Consider the following 19,313-nt stretch of genomic DNA (forward strand, 5'->3'; position numbering starts at 1 on the left):
ACACAATAAAATACAGTATAAAATTTACAAAACAATCATTCAAATCAAATATGTAAACATGGCTATGAATCTGGCTAAGCATTCTGCACTAGCTTTCACCACAACAATTCAATTCACAACTCAAACAGCATTTAGGTTTGATACCCAGCCCGAATGTAATCTAACTTCAAACAATACAAAAATATCAAAAAGATGACACTACTCAAAATCAAAAATCTCTGCCTCCTTCTCTTTCCAAAAAGCAAAACTACGGTCAATGTATTTACAGATTTCTTCGTTGCTAAAACTGGAGATGTCAGTTCCACCGTGTAGCATCCCCTCATCTGGCGTAGGTGTCTGCACAATTACCTTAGGGACCTGTCTAATCTCTGGGAGGGTATGTTTCACCACCTCTACAGGGCTTTCAGACTGACTCACAGTGTTTCCAAAGAACTTCACTTTAATGTCCTCAAAGCCATCCTTCCACTCACGGTTTCCAGTCTCGATGTCTTGTATGACGGCCTTGTGGAAGTCCCTGACCAGCTCCCAGGGGAAGCTCCCCACGTGGTCGAACACCTCGAAGCAGAGCAGGTGTCTCATTTTGCGTTCGTCCACAGGCAGCTCCAACTCCAGGATGTGGAAGTAGCCCAGCATGAAGAGATCCAGGGTCAGGTTGTCGTACTCCACCAACACTCCCTCCAGACGAGGCAGGAACTGCTCCGGGGAGTAGAGGGCTTTCTGCCTGTGGAGCCTGTGGATAACAGCAAAGGGTGACTCATTATATATTAACACAAGGCTGAGACTAAAGACTAGAAGCTTAGCATTTTTCTCTTCCCAATCACCTCAGTGATAATCTGATTTTCTGACCTGCAGACATGCAACAAAGGGCATGACTCGAACCAGGGCTGCTGTAGTACAGACTTGATTTTTTTTGACAAATGAAACTTGCATAATGAGTCATGCAGGTGGAGTTTTGTGCTCTAACATGGATGATAGTAATGATAGATACCTGCGAATCTGTCTGGACGGGACGCTGGAGATCATGCTCCTCCAGTTTCCCAGCATCTTGTTGACAGCACTCCTCTGCTTGAAGAAATGACCCAGAGAGCTGTTCATCATCTTCGACTGGGCGCTCTCCACACTGTTCCTGCGATCTGCCACAGATTTGTCATCGCCCATCCCCGAGCTTCCACTGCTCATCTTCCTCTCCGCTGCATCTTTGCTCTTCAGTGTCACAGTGTAGGCAGACTTCTTCCAGTGGCCTAAGAACAACACGACTATACGCTCCTTCCTGAGGCTGGTGGTCTCTAGGACATCTGTAACGTTTTCATCATAGTCGATGCCAGAGTCACTGTTCTGGTCTGTTTCTGGGGCCGGACTCAAGACTTTAGGCTGTTTGTCTGACTCTGTGGCCTCGAGTTGCGGGGAAGAACTCAACACGACAGCCTCCTCTGGCTCATCTGACAAAGGTAAGTTCTGTGTCTCAAAATTAGACTTCAGAGTCCTCACAGACACTCCGAACTGATGGATTTCATCCTCTATCCTCTCCCTGCGTCCCCTGGTGGAGTTCTGTCTGTGTGGCGTCTGAGAGAACACAGTGATCAGGTCGGTGTTGGGCATCTTGCAGTAGGGCTGGTCCGTCAGGTTGGTCATGAGCAGAGACATGCTCTTCACGATGCCTGAGATGCGGCCGCACCACAAAGGTAGAGGAACCTGACTTGAGAAGTTTCTGAACTGTGTGTTGGCGGTGATGTTCACTATGGGGGCTGGCAGGATGTGCCGGAGCTCCTCAGCCAGACGAGCGAGCTCCAGCTCGTAGCCCTCACAGTTCCTCTGCATGGAGACGTTGGCAATCTGCTGCTCCACATAGATGAGGTCATCCTCAGTCAGCAGCTCACCAGAGGGCCCCAGGATTGCATTGTGGGCTTGGGAGTACCTCCAGCTGACTTTGGCGTATCTGTTCCCATTTTCCTGTAAGAGAAGAGGCAACAGCAGGCAGATAAACACACAGGATGTCAGCTTCTTTTTTTTTTACAATTCAAATTACTTAGGCGTGAGAGGGAAAGAGTAATGATACAGTAAAACTGCCATCCAAACCTCAGATATATGACTTGACGAGCAATGTGTTATGTGTTCAGTGATTTGTTACATGCAATTAAAAGTAAATGATGATGGGATTTCCAAATGTTTTTTTAGAATTTTCAGTGATGCACATTTAGAAGAGCATCACAAAATTAGACCACAGTTTTCGCTTTGCTCTGTGTGGTCTGGTGAGGCTTAATGATCATTTGCTTAGAAGAGGCTGTACAACATATACCTGACTTTTCTAGGGCTGCAAATGATTAATCAATTTTCAAAATGGTTGCCACTGCTGATAGTTGCCATCGATCGACTCAGTGATTAATGACTAATTGTTTTGGCTTTGGAAACCTGAAAATGTTGTCAAAATACACTAAAACTATCCACATAAAATAAGGGGGAAAATGGGCCGTGCTGATGCAGAGACATGCCCTATATCTCTGAAAGGCCTATCTGCATGGGACTAGTATCACCTAGGGACCTCTTGTGGTTTGTAATAATTGCAGAAGTTGTTGGAGATCTTGATCCTGTGCAAATCTGCCATGTCTGCAATTTGTCAAGTAAAAATTCCACCGCATCTCACCTACCATTTTTTGTTGTGTTACCTTTTTTTGATTCTCTGCGCCTTTTTTCTGCGTCTGCCCCAGTTGGGAATTACAGAGGCTGCATTGGCAATCATAACTCAAAGTTTTGACAGCATTTTGAGTGCAGTAGGCTCATCGCACTACACAGCATGGAGATCAATTTGCAGAAAAAAAAGTAACTCAAGTCAATCACAAGAGCAAAATCTCAAAAGATGATAAGACAGATAACATGTAACAGTGTGTGGCAGAATCAGTCCTGTTTGTTTAACGAAAAAAGGTTAAGTTTGGCTTTCTTGATTAAAAAAACCTGTATCTGTTGGACCAAATTTGTAAGATTCAGACGAGGGTATAAATGTAAGTGAATTAATAATGCTCAATCTTCAGAGAGAAGTTACCTTCCTCCTCTGATCCTCCTCATCCAGCAGCCTGGCCTGAAGCTGTCTCACCATGACTTGCCTCTTCCACTCAGCGATGGGACGGCCTCTCTCATCGTGAGTGGGCACCAGGTAGTCGATGTCCGACAGGTTGGCCTCCTCAGTGGGCAGAACCACCATCTTGTTCTGAACAGACACTGTGTTTTAGCAAAAGACAGAAGCTCTTACAAAGGAAGGATGTGCACAGCGAGAAAGCTTACTGCACTTACTGCTTGTCCGGTGAAGACTCCTGATATTCCTGATTGTTTTAAGGATTTAATGGACTTCATGTCACCAAGGAGTTTTCTTTCAGCCAGGAGGTTTGCATCAGGCAACATCACTTTATCAGCAGAGGCAGTTTTTTCACTCCCAGTGGCCTTGGATTGATTGAAACCTTTAAGAACTAGAATACAAAAAAAAAAGTCTTTGTATTATTCACACCGATGAACACACAGACATTTTTCTCCAATGAGTGGTGACTTCCAGTAACCAAAAAGTAGTAATAATAAACATTTTTGGTAAAAAAGAATGATTAAACTGGGATAAAATATGATTAACAGAAATGTTTTTCTCACCAGATGTTGCGATGTGAACCTCCTCTATCCTGTTGACGGCACTTCTCTCTGGCTGGGTGGGTGTGGATGAAGCAGAAGGTAAAGGAGGTGCAGACAGGGGCTGAGGGTATCTCGCCTGCGGGGACTCCTCACTCTCAGGTTGCTAGTTGGGGAAAAAAGAGACATGGCCTGGTTGCTTTGGGTTATATACAAGGAAAAGGTGAATGGAAAACATGGTGAGAAGCTACATTCAACATTTACCTTTAAACTATCCATGGGTGTGTTAGTGCTGTAACTGTCCCTGCATGTGTCGCTCAGGCTGCCGTAGTAGTCCTCCCTGCTGCACTGTGACAACAAAGCAGGCTTCACCTTCACTTCTTCCTCCACTGGTGTGATTACCTCGATGGGCTTATCTGCACAGGCTTTCTGCAAATGTCACAGAGTCACACTTAATACTGTTGAAGACTTCTGAAGAACAAATAATATCAAATATAGAACTTGGATGGATGGATGTGATGGCGCAAGAATCCCCTGGGTTTGATGGAAGATAAACTTGTGTGTCGTCAGCATAACAGTAACAAGAGATTTTGTGCTGGTAGAAAATGCAGCCTAGGCAGCAGCAAGTACAGTGCAAATAAAATGGGCCCTAAGATGGAACCTTGAGGTACACCACAAGTGATACGGGCAGATGAGGAGGAGAGGCCACCAATCTTAACAGAAAAAGACCTGTCCAATAAATAGGAGACAAACCACTTCAGGGCAGTTTCCTGGATGCCAACCAGTTCTTGAAGACAGTTTAATAATATACAATAATCAACAGTGTCAAAGGCCACATTGAGGTCTAATAGTATTAAAATGGCACATTTACCTCTATCTTAAGACAGCAGTAGGTCATTTCACACTTTGAGAAGGGCAGATGAACTAAACTAATGATCAAAACTGTATTCGCATTTGCACAGGATAAGCAAATCCCTTCTATTTGACACACATTTGATCTTTTTTTTAAAAATTCAATATGGGTTAAACGAACAGAACAGATTCTGCCACACATTGTCACGTCATTCATCTCATCATCTTTCGAGATTTTGCTCCTCTGATAGATTTGAGCTTGTCCTTTCTGCAAATGGGTTTCCATGCTGTGTAGCGAGATGACCCTGCTGCACCCAAAATGCTGTCAAAACATTTAAATTGCCAATGCAGCCTTCGTAATTCTCGACTGGGAAAGAGACAGAAGAGAGAGAACCTAAATAAAACCCCAAATCACAGAGATGCTGGTTTGCACAGGACTAATATCAACCCTTTGTGTTTGGCACTATGGGGCCTCCCTAGTGTAGTGGTTAGTACTCGTCTTCCATGCGGAAGGTCCAGGGTTCAAATCCTGCTGGCGTCAACGTCAGCAAAGGCATGTGGTCAAAAGCAGTTCCCACCACCAAATCAAACAGGATCAGATTCCTTAAGGAGGCTTCAGGATAAGAGAGTAACTCTGGACTCTGAGCCAAGTCCTCACGGAGGATGTGTCTCAAGCCAGTTGTAGACAGGAGGTTCCAGACATAAAAGCAGAAGCATCTTCATGTTTGATGCTGTGGAATTTTTATGGACATGGCAGATTCGCACGGTATTAAGATCACAGACGACCTCTTCAATTATTGCAAATTACCAGAGGTCCCCAGGTGATACTAGTCCCGTGCAAATAGGGCTTTAGTATCTCAAAATAATGACTTATTGCACAAATGAGAAACTTTTGCAAAATAATAACTTGTTATTTTGAGATACTAACTCATTATTTTCACATACTGAGCCATTATTTCATTAAAGACTTTTCATTATGATGACTCACAGGATGTTTTGTTTTCCTCACATTGGCAGAAATGGGTTTTCACAGTTTACTGATCCATATCTGTCCTGTCACTGACATCGGATCAAATCGCACCATCTGTATTGTTACATTCAGACACCTCAGATAAAGACTTTGTGACAAATCCAACCATGGCATGACTACTGTGATGTCTGAATGTGACATGACTTTTCTGTTGTGAATTTTCCAGCACCACAGTTAAACAATGTCACTTTTGTGAAGGAGAGACTGTTGATATTGATCAAACCTCACATTGTCCAATATGACAGTTAGATTATACCCTCACAGATTTTCCCAACTATGATTTAAACATCTCAACGTCACAAATGCTCCTCCAACTCTTTCTGCATCTATTTTTCAGTAAACTCTAGGTAACAAAAATGTTGTTTGTCTCTTTACATGTGACGTCATACTAAGGCATTAACAGAAAAGTCGATTTGTCGACGTGTTGACGTCAGTGGCACAAGTCGACACCCCCTGGGAGGAGTCGACAAGTCGTGTGTTTTTTCCCTCTCTTTCTGTGTGTGTGCTTATGTACGGAATGCAATTGCTGCCACACTGATACTTTATCCTTGACTAAAGTGAACATACTCGGGTGCACTATAAGCTGAGCAGACTCCAGTCATTCGGGCTTTCATAGTCGAGCGCGCTTCCGTGTTGTACTTTCCTGTAAAAATGTCCGTGAAAAATCCCCGCAATATGAAAAATACATGTGGAGCAGTCACTGGTGCGTGGAGCGGAGTCCACGCGGTCATAAAATCTGAGCTTTGCGCGCACAGGGCTAGCGGACGTCTGCTTTGAGTCCGCGCGGACCTCCGCAGAGTCCGTTCCGCGTATGTTCAGGCCTTGACAGACACACATCACATGCGTGGAGATACTTCACTTTCCTCCGCCGTGTCAATGTGATGACGTCATCAAATGACTTGTCGACTCGACTTCGACTTTATTGACAGATAAGTCGACCTGAAAAAAATCAAAGTCGTTAATGCCCTACGTCATACTGACTATGGAGTCAAAGGTTTTGTATCTCTGCATGTTTTCATACAATCGCACTGACACACAACAGAAACAGATTTATAGATTTTTTACATTTTGACTGTTTTTTTCTGAACACTAAATGTAATCTTACTTCTGGAATAGAACTGTAGTTCTTCTGTGACAGTTCGACATAAATGTAAAAAGAGTCGAGTGACAAAAAGTGACATTTTTGGTTTGTTTTCAGGAGTAAAATACCTGAGGAAGGCTAGATCCCTTTCATGCGTTGTCAAAGACACAATATTTCTCAATGGAGGAAATGTAAGGGCAATAATTTGGTTTTGTACTAGTGATGGGTGGACTGATTGTTTTTACGGTATCAGTTCCTCCGAGTTGATACGTGTGAATTTTTCAAACCTTTCGAGTTGTGATACTTTTTGCAAAATGTGGTGTGAGATTTGTTTGGATTGTTTTCTACAGGTCTAAAAAAATAATTATTGTAAGAAACAAGCTAATTAAAAGCACTTAATGTCTAGATTGATAGGAACACATCAAAACATTTTAAAGCCTGAGGACATGCACTTTAAAAGACAAAGAGAAAGAAAAAACAAGCGCATGGGATAGTAAGCAACCTTGAATAATTGGCAGCATTTCACACCACTCTAGGGAGGATGTAGGATGTATGGAAACATTTAGATCCCCTTTAATGAACCTGCATTGTCTTAATGCACTCCATGCAGAATGCATATCAAATTCAGCTCTCCAAGGACATTATTAGTAACCAAAACATCAAAGGCAGCCCTAATATGCTGCTGCATGCTGTTGTGCTTTTTGTCCGTGAGGTGGTCCTTGCCATTTCCTCTCACACGGCACTTTGATGTCCAACAGCACGAAATATGCTGTGACACTGCTCAGGCGGAGGAATCAACTTCCCCGAAGTTGTGCAATCCATAAATAGATAAACAAGGGGGGCTGGGAAAATGGGAAGGGGAGAGCCTGATTCTTTTGTGACCCTTCTTGTAACAGTTCAATGTCCTAAAAGCTATGATGAACCGGTCCGTGTGTGTGTTTAATTAGACCCAGTGGCCAAAGAGCATTTGGTTTTCATCAGCACCCCATCACAATTGCCACGCAGATATATAGATAGCCTAGCCCTGTTTTGGCCTGGATCCACTCTCTCTCTATCAAAGAGCACAAAGAGCCCGATCACTACAGATTAGGAGCCAAGAGTTAGGAAACAGCTACTCGGTGCTGTCTCACTGTCGGACATGCAGCAGCAGTAATCTGTGGTCCCTGCGGGTTGAGCCATGAGAGAGTTTAAGCATGTGTATTTAAAAAACATGTCTTGTAATTCTGGAGTCGATCATGAAAACAACCTGCTTCCATGTGAAATATTCACGTTCTTGGTGATAAATTGCAACGTGGAATGTATACAGCGGGTGTACATTATACACAGAACACTATAGTGTAAATACATGTCTGCTCACATGTTAAAATACTCTCAGGTTTCCCGCAAGGAGGTAAATGTTTGAGAGGCTAACAAGTGACAGACATGATGTTTTTGCCAACATTTACAGCTTTTATGCATCCACTGTGATAAACAAGACTAATGACAATATTTGTCTACATCACACTGAAACATTTTAACAACTACTGGATCAGAAAACTACATCAAGACACAGCACATGGTTCAAAACAAGGAAGAAAAATCATGTTCAATTTGCACAAAATCAACAATGACAACATATTGTAATGTCACAAGCCTGGAGTATTAGTCATACCTAACCGTAAGAGGCCACAACTGATCAGAAAGTAGGTCAAATGCTGCCAACACATCTGTCAGCGAGGGCCTCTTTAACAGAAATTGCAAAACTTTCCTTTCGTTTTACAAAACTAATTACTCAGCCTGTCCAGTCACCTACTTATGAACAAATACTCAATGAAAAATAATGTCACAAAGCACAGGGAGGAGCAAAAACAGGCCAAAGCAGTACAGAGAGTACAACTAAAAGAGAAAATGATCTACAAACCAGCCCCACTGACCTTCAACAATCCTCCCAGTGCACACAGGAACGTCTTCACTTCACAGTGAGACTCCGGAAGCACAGAGTCACGCAGCCAGGTATCCGCAGCGGTCGCTCCGTGTTGAGGATGTGACACTATCGTAAGATCACCAACCACTCGTTTGACACCATCATCAGCATCTCTGCCAGTGGCCAAGGGCCACCAGGTAATAAACAAAAACTCTGATCGGAGAATGCTGTTAATAATTAAGGGAAAGGATAGGGTGGCCGGTAATGTCACTAATGCATGGACAAACCAATGGCCATGTTGTGGCACGAAGGGAGGTATCAGCGGAAGACTTGTCAAAGCAGCTGGAAAAGAGACATTTTATCCATGCGCGTTCAGGTGCTTTTTCCACTTGGAACAATTGAACGGAGGAACTAATTCATCAGGGTTTTTTTGCGGGGGTGGCCGTAAAATCAACCTGAGATGATCAGTAAACTGTGACAGTGGAAACACAATGTGATACCATAAGCTTAGATAGATGGGTTTGACTTGATGTGGAAACGCCGACAACAAATAACAACGTGCCAAGGAAAATGGCGCCTACATTTTCCAAACACTAATTCACCAATTTCCTGATAAAAACATATGTATTTCAGTATTCTTGCTGGCTGCAACTACCAATTATTGCCACAATCGATTAATCAATGATTCTCTTGATTAATTATTAGTCTCTAAAATGTCAAAAAAAAAAATGTAAAAAATGCCAATCACAATTTCCCAAAGCCCAGGCTGACTTATTAAAATCGGTTGTTTTGCCAGACCAAAATTTACAAAGATATCTGGTTAAATATCGTACAAGACAATGACAAAAAAAGCAGCTTATATCCACACCTGAGGCAGAAGGAGCTAAGTTTTTTAAGATTATTTTTTGGCCCTTTTGCCCTCATTAGATGGGACACTTTGAGCATGAAGGAGGGAGGGAAAGGGGATGATATGCAGCAAAGGGCCACAGGCTGGAATCCGGCATGCAGCCACTGCGTGTGCCTGCTTTACCCACTGAGCCACCAGGTGCCCCGTCAAGCTTTTTTTGATGGTGGCCGTAAAATGAACCTGAGATGATCGGCCATCACAATTACCAAAGCCCAAGTTGACAAATTAATATTGGTTGTTTCGTCCAACCGACATTTTACAACTCAAATATATTTGCTTTGAAGTGGAAATAGACCTTTTTTTTTGCTTTAACTTGTCATTATGAAATAAATGTTGATTGCATAATATGCTGACTGTAGAAAAATAACACAACTGATGTTTAGTTTGGCTCCCTATGAGCCTTGCTTTCATTGTTCAACTCTGTCTGCCAACAGGTAGGATGAAGACTCGATTGATGGGGCAAAAGAGTGTGTCAACTAGGGCTGCAATGATTAGTCAACTAATTGATGACTAATCCACTATTAAAATAATCGGTGACTATTGTAGAAGTCGACTAATCGGTTTGAGTCATTTTTCATAGAAAGGAACTACAAAAGTATCCCAAAATACTCCTATTGCAGCTTCTTACATTCAAATTTTGTCAGCTTTACACACTCTCTCATGACGGTGAACTAAAACCCTTTGGCGTGAGTACAAAACAAGACATTAGATGACATAATTTTGGGGTTTGGGAGGGACAGACTGACATTTTTCAACATTTTAACAATTTTTTTGATAAAATGATTAGTCGACTAATCGAAGAAATAATCGACAGATTAGTCGACGATGAAAATAATCGTTAGTTGCAGCCCTACAGTCAACCATTGAAGTTGGTACTTAGAAACAGTGCGCACAACTCAAAATTTCAAGATAATGTCGGGTGCACAGTTGCGATCAAGGCTAAACAAACATAACAAAACAACGGCACTCACTAATCCATCTTCTTTTGTATTTTAATTGTGGACAGAAGATGGATTAGTGAGTGCCGTTGTTTTGTTATGTTTGTTTAACCATTGAAATTCCCATGGCCCATTCATGTCAAAAAATGCTAAGCAGCCCAGAAAAAGACAGTAAAGGTATATACTGATATTGTTTCATACCAATTGCAGACAAATTAAATTTTAATCAAAACAAAACTGTATCGTCGTGATAGACATATAATACTGTATCATGATAAAGCGTTATCGGTACAGTTGTTGTACCCAGTCACCAAGGAGTATCGGTGTAAGTTGTTTACAGCTCCTACTCCCAGTAATGGAACTGGCAGACGCTGAAGCCACCGAAGTAACTATGGAAAACAAAATGTGTCCCATGTTGTTGGTAGTTGCCAGGATCTGAGGAAAACAGAAAGAGATCCGGTTGTCTTTGTGACAACAGCAGCAACAATGACACCAATACTTGGAAATCCTGGAAGGAGCTATGACCTGGGAATTTTTGGGCATTTCATCTTAAACCAGACACTTAAATTTAATGGTCTTTAGGACCTTTTCGAGATATTTTGTAAACCAAATTTAAGACTAATTTTTGGACAAGTCATGTTTATCTTATTAAAGCATTGCAGATAAGTACAAAGGTAAGTAGTGTACATGTTGTTCCGTGCAGAGGTAGGTTTAATGTACTAGTATGATTATCAGAGTGAGTTAGATTAATCTACATTTTGCCAACAGCTGAGGGCAAGTATGAAGTAACAGTAACAGACAGTTTGAGATTCAGTAATAGGTTGAAATATTTGTGACATCAGAAATGTGGACTTTCACACAGAAGAGCTTTACTTGTTAGACTAAAAATACAATGAATAATTGGATAAGAAGTGTCGGTAGAGTAGTGGCTAGTGCCGACGCCCCATATACAGAGGTGTTGCCTCGCTGCAGTGCTTGTGGGTTCGACTCCAGCTCGCGACCATTTGCTCCCCCCACTCTCTCTCACTCCCCCATTTCACTCTCTCCTGTTAATTAAAGGCAAAAGCATGAAAAAATAAAGTAATTGGATAAATAAAATTAGATTGTGACCTCACAAATTAAAATTTGAGACTATTTAATGACTTTTAAGGTCTAACATTTCTAAAACTTAAGGCAATTTAAGACGTTTAAGAACCTGCAGACAACCTGTCCACAGCTATTGTTGGATTTTAACACCTTGGCATTACATACTTTAAAGTTGAATCTGCAGAGAGTGTTACAGGGCGTTTGGGGATAGGATGTAGATTTTACAGTTCTGTAAATATCTCAACCATCTGTGATACACATGCAACTGTGATGCAGCCAAGCTCTGTGAGATTCAGACAGGTCAAGAGACCTGATGTGAAAGAGGATGGAGGACTTCGGAAGAAGCGTTTCGTCAGATAATTTTATTTCTGACAAAATCAGGAACACAATGAGTTTATCCGATGAAGTGTTGATTAGATATTTTACCAAGAAATAAAACAAAAGCCATTAAAGAATGTGTTTTGTTTCTAAATGCAGAAGATGAGTAGTTCCTGACGAAATCACAGTGATGAATTAGACCACAAAGTGTTTCCTTTTCCCAACTATTCTAAAAATACCATTCTGAAACAGCCGTATCTCTGCGGCCCGATCACTGTGAATGGAGAGCAAAAGCCATAAATGTGTGTGAAGTAAACCTCACGCCACACACTGTTTATTTGATTGCAGCTGTTCCTGAGATGCGAGATGAGGAAGAGCGGTTGACAGCGCTGAACAAGTCTGACCTCGTTGTGAGTGATCCAAACATGCAGAGAGGCCAAACACACAGCTCTCCCCGGTCAACGTCCCAATCCATTTAGGTCGCTGCTCGGAAATGAGATTATCTGACTGACACTTTAGAACCGATGAAACCCGTGATCCAAGCAGCACTTTACAAAACTAACACACCACCAGAAATGTAATTAAAGCTTGTGCAGCTCATCTCTGGCACGGGAGGTTTCAAAGCATTACACATTCTGCTCTGCAAATATCATGATGATTTAAATCAATTAACTACTATTTCAGGTTCTCTATCAGATCATCCCTTTGTTCACATCAGTCTGTCTGTCCAAGACACCTGATACATCATTCTGTCTGCTACCAACATTACACAGTATCCAGAGGTGACAATCATAGCACTTCCAAGTCCCTGGAAAAAAAAAACATGACACACAATCAAACGTGTGTTTGAAGACAGTGACATCCTGCTCTTCCAGTCCACAGAGGGATAGAGTTGCCTGTTCCAGGCATCAGAATGGTGAAAACGCTGAAACTTAAGCTTGTGGATCTCATAACGGGCTCAGCCCCTGGGCCCTCCACCTGAGCCGCTGGAGAGGGGTAACTGATAGGCCCTTAGCTGGCGGCAGCTCCGGCTGCGTTCGACGTCGCTGCGGCCCCTGTGCTAATTAGCTCTCCATTGTTGCTGGGAGGATTATTTCTGAAGGGGAGCTCAGCAGCCACGCCTCAACGGCTCCCTATCATCATCCTCTTTATGTATGAGTGCTGCTCTTCTCTGCTGACTTATTAATGGCATCTATCGGGCCCGACAGCTTTCATTACTCTGTGTACGTCGCTGTGTTGTCTGCACCATAGGCGGTAAGTGAAGTGTGATGGGGAGAAACAAGGACAGGCTGCAGGTGGACAGCTGTGAGGCTTTAAGGTTCAACAAGTCTGCTGACAGAGTGGTCCCCATAGGCTCTTTGAGTTAAGAGTATAATCTGTTCTCTATTTAAATCAACTCCACAAGTCCAATTTTAAGTGTCAGTACCAACTGTAATCCTCCAAACCTCACTGTTATGTAGCTATTCAAAAGAAAAACAAATAAAGCAAGATGCTGCACACAGTAAACTGTTTCATTTGAGTTGAAGCAGGGCAGTTTTAACCACAATGACCCCTGACTTCAGCAGGCAACATAAGCACAAACAATGTGTTAACACTAAAATATTCATCATCAGTCACATTAAGGAGTGTCGTGCTTTCTGTGCAAAACAAAAGAGTCTAATCTCAGAGAGTCCTCAGTGGCAAAATGAGAACCAAGAGTCTCCTCCAGCACTCACGGCACCATCGCCTGTAATGCCTTATTAAACATGAAAGCCCTCATCCTCCACTTTCTTAGACCTCTTAAACTGAGAGCAATCAGGCTGAGTGGAAGACAACAGCGCCGGAGAAGGACAGGCTTGACCAGCATGAAATGCAAATTGAGAAAATGATTCACCGAGGTTCCGAGATCCTCCAGATGTTTGCTGTTGACCGGGAATTAGCTTTGATTTTCCTGCCAGAATAAACAGCTGGGCAGTGCGGACACAGAGAGAGAGGACACAGAGCAGGAAAATGTGTAAGATCAGGAAAAATACTGTCGGTGAGAGACAGACGGCTTACATTTTTCTCCATGGCACAGAGATATCTGGCACATTCGTGGTGTCCATTGTACTCTGCCAGGTCTGCAGCAGTGAATCCATCAATGTCTTGGTCTGAAGGCTTTGCTTGATAGGCCAACAAGATTTTACAGCACTGGAAGAGGGAACAGGACAGTGTAACAGACCAAGATACCAAGAAAATATTGTTTCATTCATTCTGTTTAGTTTATTTAGACAAGACAAAAACAACAAGAGCAAACTGCTGTCTAACCTCCAGCTCTCCATTCTCTGCAGCATCATGAAGCGGGGTCCCTCCCCAGTAATCCTTGATCACCTTTGAACCCATATGAAGCAGCCTCTCCAAGATACAATAGTGCCCTCTGCTGGCGGCAAAGTGCAGCGCAGTCGCTCCTTCTCTGTCCTGGCAGGACAGGCTGACATCAGTGTGGCTCACCTGTTTGGGGAAAAGCACAAAGGATCAAAGTGTGTGGTGATTCAGTAGAACACAAATATATCCAGGAAACACTTCTCTACTGACCAGCCACATCACCACAGTCTGGTGGCCCATGTGAGCAGCAGCGTGCAGGCAGGTCATGCCATCGTGGGCCGTCAGGTGGACGTCAGCCCCGGAGCTGTTCACAAGGTACTCGACAACATGCAGGTGGCCTTCCTGGCAGGCCAGGTAAAGCGGGGTAGCACCGATGACAGTCTGGTGGTTCACACACCTGTATTCCAACATACATCAGCGACAGGGGGCCACAAGGTTAAGTTACCAGTGTCAGACATGAAATGCTTAAAAACATGTAGTCAGTATTGGGACCAGTATCAAACGTCTGCCTGATACAATGCAATGGTTATTTTAGCCATAATAGACTTATGTTCAGTTGAGACAGTTACTGAAGTGACAAACTTAAAGATGAAATTCATACTGTCAAGTATAAATAACACATAATGAATTTGCTGTTAATAAATGTACTGATTCTCATTTTCTTGCTGTTTTGAACTCACTTTTTTAGTATTTCAGTCACGATAGGTGCAACCGTATGGAGGGCCAATAATGACGCAAGTATCAATGAATAGATATGTATAAAGAAAAATGCAAATAAATAGATATGGAAATAAATTTAATAAATAAACTAATGAAATAAATGCTGACATAAATACAGAAATAAATTGATGAACAAATAATAAATAAAATAAGTGTGCAAATCAAAAAAGGGTTTTTAAAAAATATTTATTTATGTCCTGTTCCATGATCAACCTTTATTTAATTATTTGTGCATTTATTTCCATGTTTAATTTAACATGTATTTATTCTTAAATTTATTTCCATATTTATTTACTTATTTATCCTTGTATTTTTAAAATTTTCTATTTATTTATATATTCCTGTATCAAAATATGTCAGTACTTATTTATTTATCTATTATTTCCATGTTTAATTTAACATTTATTTATTCTTTAATTTATTTCCATATTTATTTACTTATTTATCCTTGTATTTTTAAAATGTTCTATTTATTTATATATTCCTGTATCAAAATATTTCAGTACTTACTAATTTATCTATTATTTCCATATCTAATTTAACATTTATTTATTTTTTCTTTTACTTATTTCCATATTTATTTATTCCTTTATTTTTATATTACTGTATTTATTTATATTTTCCTGTATTTACTTATTTCTGTACTTATTTATCTATTATTTCCATATTTAATTAAACATTTCTTTCTTTTATTTATTTCCATATTTATTTATTCCTGTTTTTTTCATACATTTATTTTTAAATGTATGTATTTACTTATATATGCTTGTATTTACTTATTTCGGTACTTATTAATTTATCTGTTATTTCCTAATTTAATGTAACATTTATTTATTTATTCTTTTTATATATTTCTATATTCATATATTTATTTATTCCAAAATGTTTCATGTATTCATTTTTTAATTTCCTGTTTTTACTTAATTCAGTATTTTTTATAAATTTATTTATGTGTTTATTTATTTATACATTTATTTAATAATTATTTACACTAAAGTCATTTTTCGTCCTCCATAAAACCCCCAAAAAAACCAGTCAGCCAATATTTGGTTTGTAGACTTTATCGATTGGAAATGTGCTGGTTTGTGTTTTATTACACTCCATCACATAATTGAATATAGTAATGACAGATGATCTAGATTCTCTAGATATGATTACTATTATTGTTGAAATCAATTCTAAAACAAAACCAAAATCAGTATAAAGATGTTAGTTTGCATCTCATTTGCTCTAAGGATCCAGTCAGGAATCTTACACTCCAAAAACACAGGACAGGATATATTGACATGTATAAACCAAGGGTCATGACCTTTATTCAGGTAATCTGTCAAGCCTGTGAACACAGCTCAGCTTCATTTACACTGACATACGTATGTCCTGTACTTCAACAACCGCAAGGCTGGCATGTGACTAACAGTGTCCAGGCATGTATTATTCACGGGTTATCACACGTGATGGTCTGACCCCGCCATGCGTCATGCTAATTACAGTCGAACTCTCCTGTAACAAGGAAATGAAGCAGGAAGTGCAGCACATCTTGATCTGGTCCTTAGTACGTGTCACTGTCTCAGGTTAAGGGGACGGAGGAGAGAAGGGATTCATGGAGGAGGGAGGATTAACATTACACATGTTCACCTGTCACTAAAGGCCACAAATCCTTTTACTTGAACATGAGTAATGTAACAACAGTGTCTGGTCACTTGAGAATATACAATCATCATCTGCAAATGTGATTTAACAGAATAAGTGATTGGAGATGTGTCAAACACAAGACTGGTGGCAACAAAAGAAACAAATGTAGTTTTCATGAGTTAAAGCAAAGTTTTGTTAAATCATCAGTGACGTTAAATTGGATGGTTTTATTTGTGTTCCATAAGTTTGAGAATCTCTAAAGAGTTTTAGTCGATGTTGTTGTCCTTGTTGTTGCTACAGGTGACACAGAAATATTGTGGCTCAACCACAGACTGCATATAAAGATGGACAACAGGTCTCCATTTTGCCCATCGAAGCCAAACTATCCCAGGCACCCAGCTGCCATGTTTGTCATTTGGAGTCAGAGTCTGCGCAGTAGCGACTGGGAAGTGGAGCCATAGTATCAAGTTCCTGCCCGTACACCTAATGACCTAATCATGAGAAGTGCCATTGATCGCAAACACACCAGTGACACACACAGCTGTCAATCATGATGTCACATTCCCTTTTTAGAGCATCAAATAACACTTTAACATGTATTTAACGTGTAATATGAATTGGGCCATGTCCCATCTGCTAACTTGGAGGGGGTGGGGTTTATTTATGACCTATACTGCAGCCGATCACCAGGGGGCGATCAAGAGGTTTTGGCTTCACTTTTGGGGAACTGTCATGTCTTCATCTTTGTAACAGTCACTGCTGGATACAGCATTGAAGGCAGGACCCCGTTCAGTTGGACAGTTGCTCTGTGGCTCATGAAGCCAGAAAAGCTCTGTTTCTGCTGTATGAAATTACCTGGATGATCAGAGCTGCTTCTTCATCGTTGGGCCCATAGACGCTTCCATCAGGGCGGAGGTTATGCCTCCCTACATGTAGCACTAGGTGTTACAGATCGTCCTTTGTCACCGTCTGCTGTCGCTTATCTTAACCAGCAGTGACCACTAATTGTCAGTGTGTGATACTGGATACTGTGTGTCATGTATTGTCTGTTTTGTTGTACTCATGACTACTGTCTGTATCCCAAATTGCCCCTCAGGGACATTAAAGTTTACCGTACCTTACTATATTCACGTGACCTTCGTCATATTGATTTCTGAAAAAAAAACAAAAAACAACAACAACAACAACAACAACAACAAAACAGTCTTTTAAAGAGCTATTAGGATCAACTGTGAACTCACCCAGGTGCCTGCTGAACGAGTAGTTTTAAACAGGTGAGGTCCCCATTGGCTGCAGCATAGTGCGCAGGTACCGCTCCACAGTTTGTCTCCACCTCCGCTGCACTTCCAACAGAAAGCAGCCACTTAATGACCTCCACACAACCGAACCGGGCTGCGAGATGAAGCGCGGTGGCACCAGCAGCATCCCTATCCTGGAAATATTAACAAAGATGATTGTAATGAACACTTGATTATCAGCACATGTCAAAGGTGTTTTGTCACTTGTGCACAAAGGATATGGTGCGAGATATTAAACAGGGGCATGTCTTTCTCATAGCTGCAGAAGGGATTCTTATGAGGATCATTAATTAAGACATTAATAATCTGTAAGAAATGACAAGTTTAAACATTGTGTTCTTTGATTTCAGGCAGGAAGTCTGCAAACAACATGTCGGCAGACCAATAGCGAAGTTTGGAGGGAGCTCCCCACAAGCATCTGGACATAATTACACTTGCTACATAATACTAATGGATACCCAGTAAGTCGACACCATATGATGTAATCAGCTGGTAATACATCTGAAAAGGTAGCATACTGTACCTTTTACAACTGCAGTGATGTAACTTCACCCTGGGATCAGTTAGATGACCATCTAAAGCCATCGCCAGAATTTAGACTCACACAAAGGAGCTGGTAGAAATTACGGGGAAAGCTGGACATGTGGCACCTCTCCAGGGCACTTGAGCTCTCAGGGTAGGTTTCCCCCTCTCCCTCTCTGTGTAGATTGTTCACAGTGATAAACTTACCTCAACATTGCAGCCTCCCTGGTCTATCAGCCACTGCAGCTCCCGGATGTGGCCAGTAGCTGCTGCATCATGTGCTGGTGTGGCTCTGTTCAAGGCCCGGGCGTCAGCTGCCAGCCCCACCTCGCTCACCAGGAACTGCAGGCACTCCAGACGTCCACACCTTGCTGCGTGGTGCACCGGGCCTGCACCTTGAGCATCGGTGATGACAGGTGAGAGGTAACCAGAAGATGCCAGTTCCCTCAGGGTTGCAAGATCCCCTGCTCGAGCAGCCTGGATGGCCCGATGAAGCACCATCCCTGGCTGCTATGAGTAAGTTATGGCACGCAGAACAAGCTCCCCGGAGCTCTTTGGCTCCCACCAGGTTAACATCTCCTTCTCGCTCATGCTCAACTCTCATTCAATAACAAAAACTCATGCACTCATTGCCTCTTTCCGAGCCAGGAAAGTGACACCTGAGCGGCAGCCAGCTGGCCAGCACGGCTGTTGGGGAGAGAGGAGGGGGTCAGAGCCAGTGAGATAGAAAGGTAATGAAAGACGGGTGGAGGCGCAGAACTCGTGGCCTCCTGCTCCCCTTTGTGTGGCAGTGACCATATGCTGGCACACGCGCCAACGCTTCACTGGAGATGGGGGAGCTGAGGCGGCACGGAAACTTAAGTAATGGGAGACGTCAGAGCCAAGACTTGGTGGATTACAATGAGTGTTATTTTTTACAACTATTTTAAAAATTCATCTCAGTGGGGAGACTAAACAGATGTTACATTTGCGAGATTATCATCTACATGTAATATTTTGTGGCTGATTAGAAAAATATTAAAAGCGTGTTAATATTTGATGTCAATAACACTCATAAATGTTGACGCCAATTAGCTG

At 41.7% G+C, this 19,313-nt stretch overlaps 1 protein-coding gene across 1 annotated transcript; it reads right to left on the minus strand.

Annotated features, from left to right (window-relative positions):
• Window positions 1-48: 48 nt before the first annotated feature.
• Window positions 49-18,846, minus strand: espnla (espin like a). Its single transcript, XM_033621320.2, has 11 exons — window positions 18,444-18,846; window positions 17,658-17,848; window positions 14,275-14,461; window positions 14,008-14,190; window positions 13,759-13,890; window positions 3,871-4,035; window positions 3,631-3,772; window positions 3,286-3,458; window positions 3,038-3,202; window positions 989-1,950; window positions 49-730 (listed from the first exon to the last, which is right to left on the minus strand). The coding sequence occupies exons 1-11, from the start codon at window positions 18,735-18,737 to the stop codon at window positions 199-201; spliced, it is 3,126 nt and encodes a 1,041-aa protein (XP_033477211.2). The 5' UTR covers window positions 18,738-18,846; the 3' UTR covers window positions 49-198.
• Between the last annotated feature and the right edge of the window lie 467 nt (window positions 18,847-19,313).

The sequence above is a fragment of the Epinephelus lanceolatus genome, chromosome 6 (assembly GCF_041903045.1).
Source record: "Epinephelus lanceolatus isolate andai-2023 chromosome 6, ASM4190304v1, whole genome shotgun sequence".
NCBI lineage: Eukaryota > Metazoa > Chordata > Actinopteri > Perciformes > Serranidae > Epinephelus > Epinephelus lanceolatus.

Coding starts and splice junctions, on each gene's coding strand:
- espnla (XM_033621320.2), bottom strand. CDS start 18,737: ATGGTGCTTCATCGGGCCATCCAGGCTGCTCGAGCAGGGGATCTTGCA. Junction 4,036..13,758: donor TCTGTGCCATGGAGAAAAAT/GTAAGCCGTCTG, acceptor TGACATTTGCAG/AAAGCCTGTGCAGATAAGCC. Junction 3,459..3,630: donor GGTTCACATCGCAACATCTG/GTGAGAAAAACA, acceptor TTTGTATTCTAG/TTCTTAAAGGTTTCAATCAA.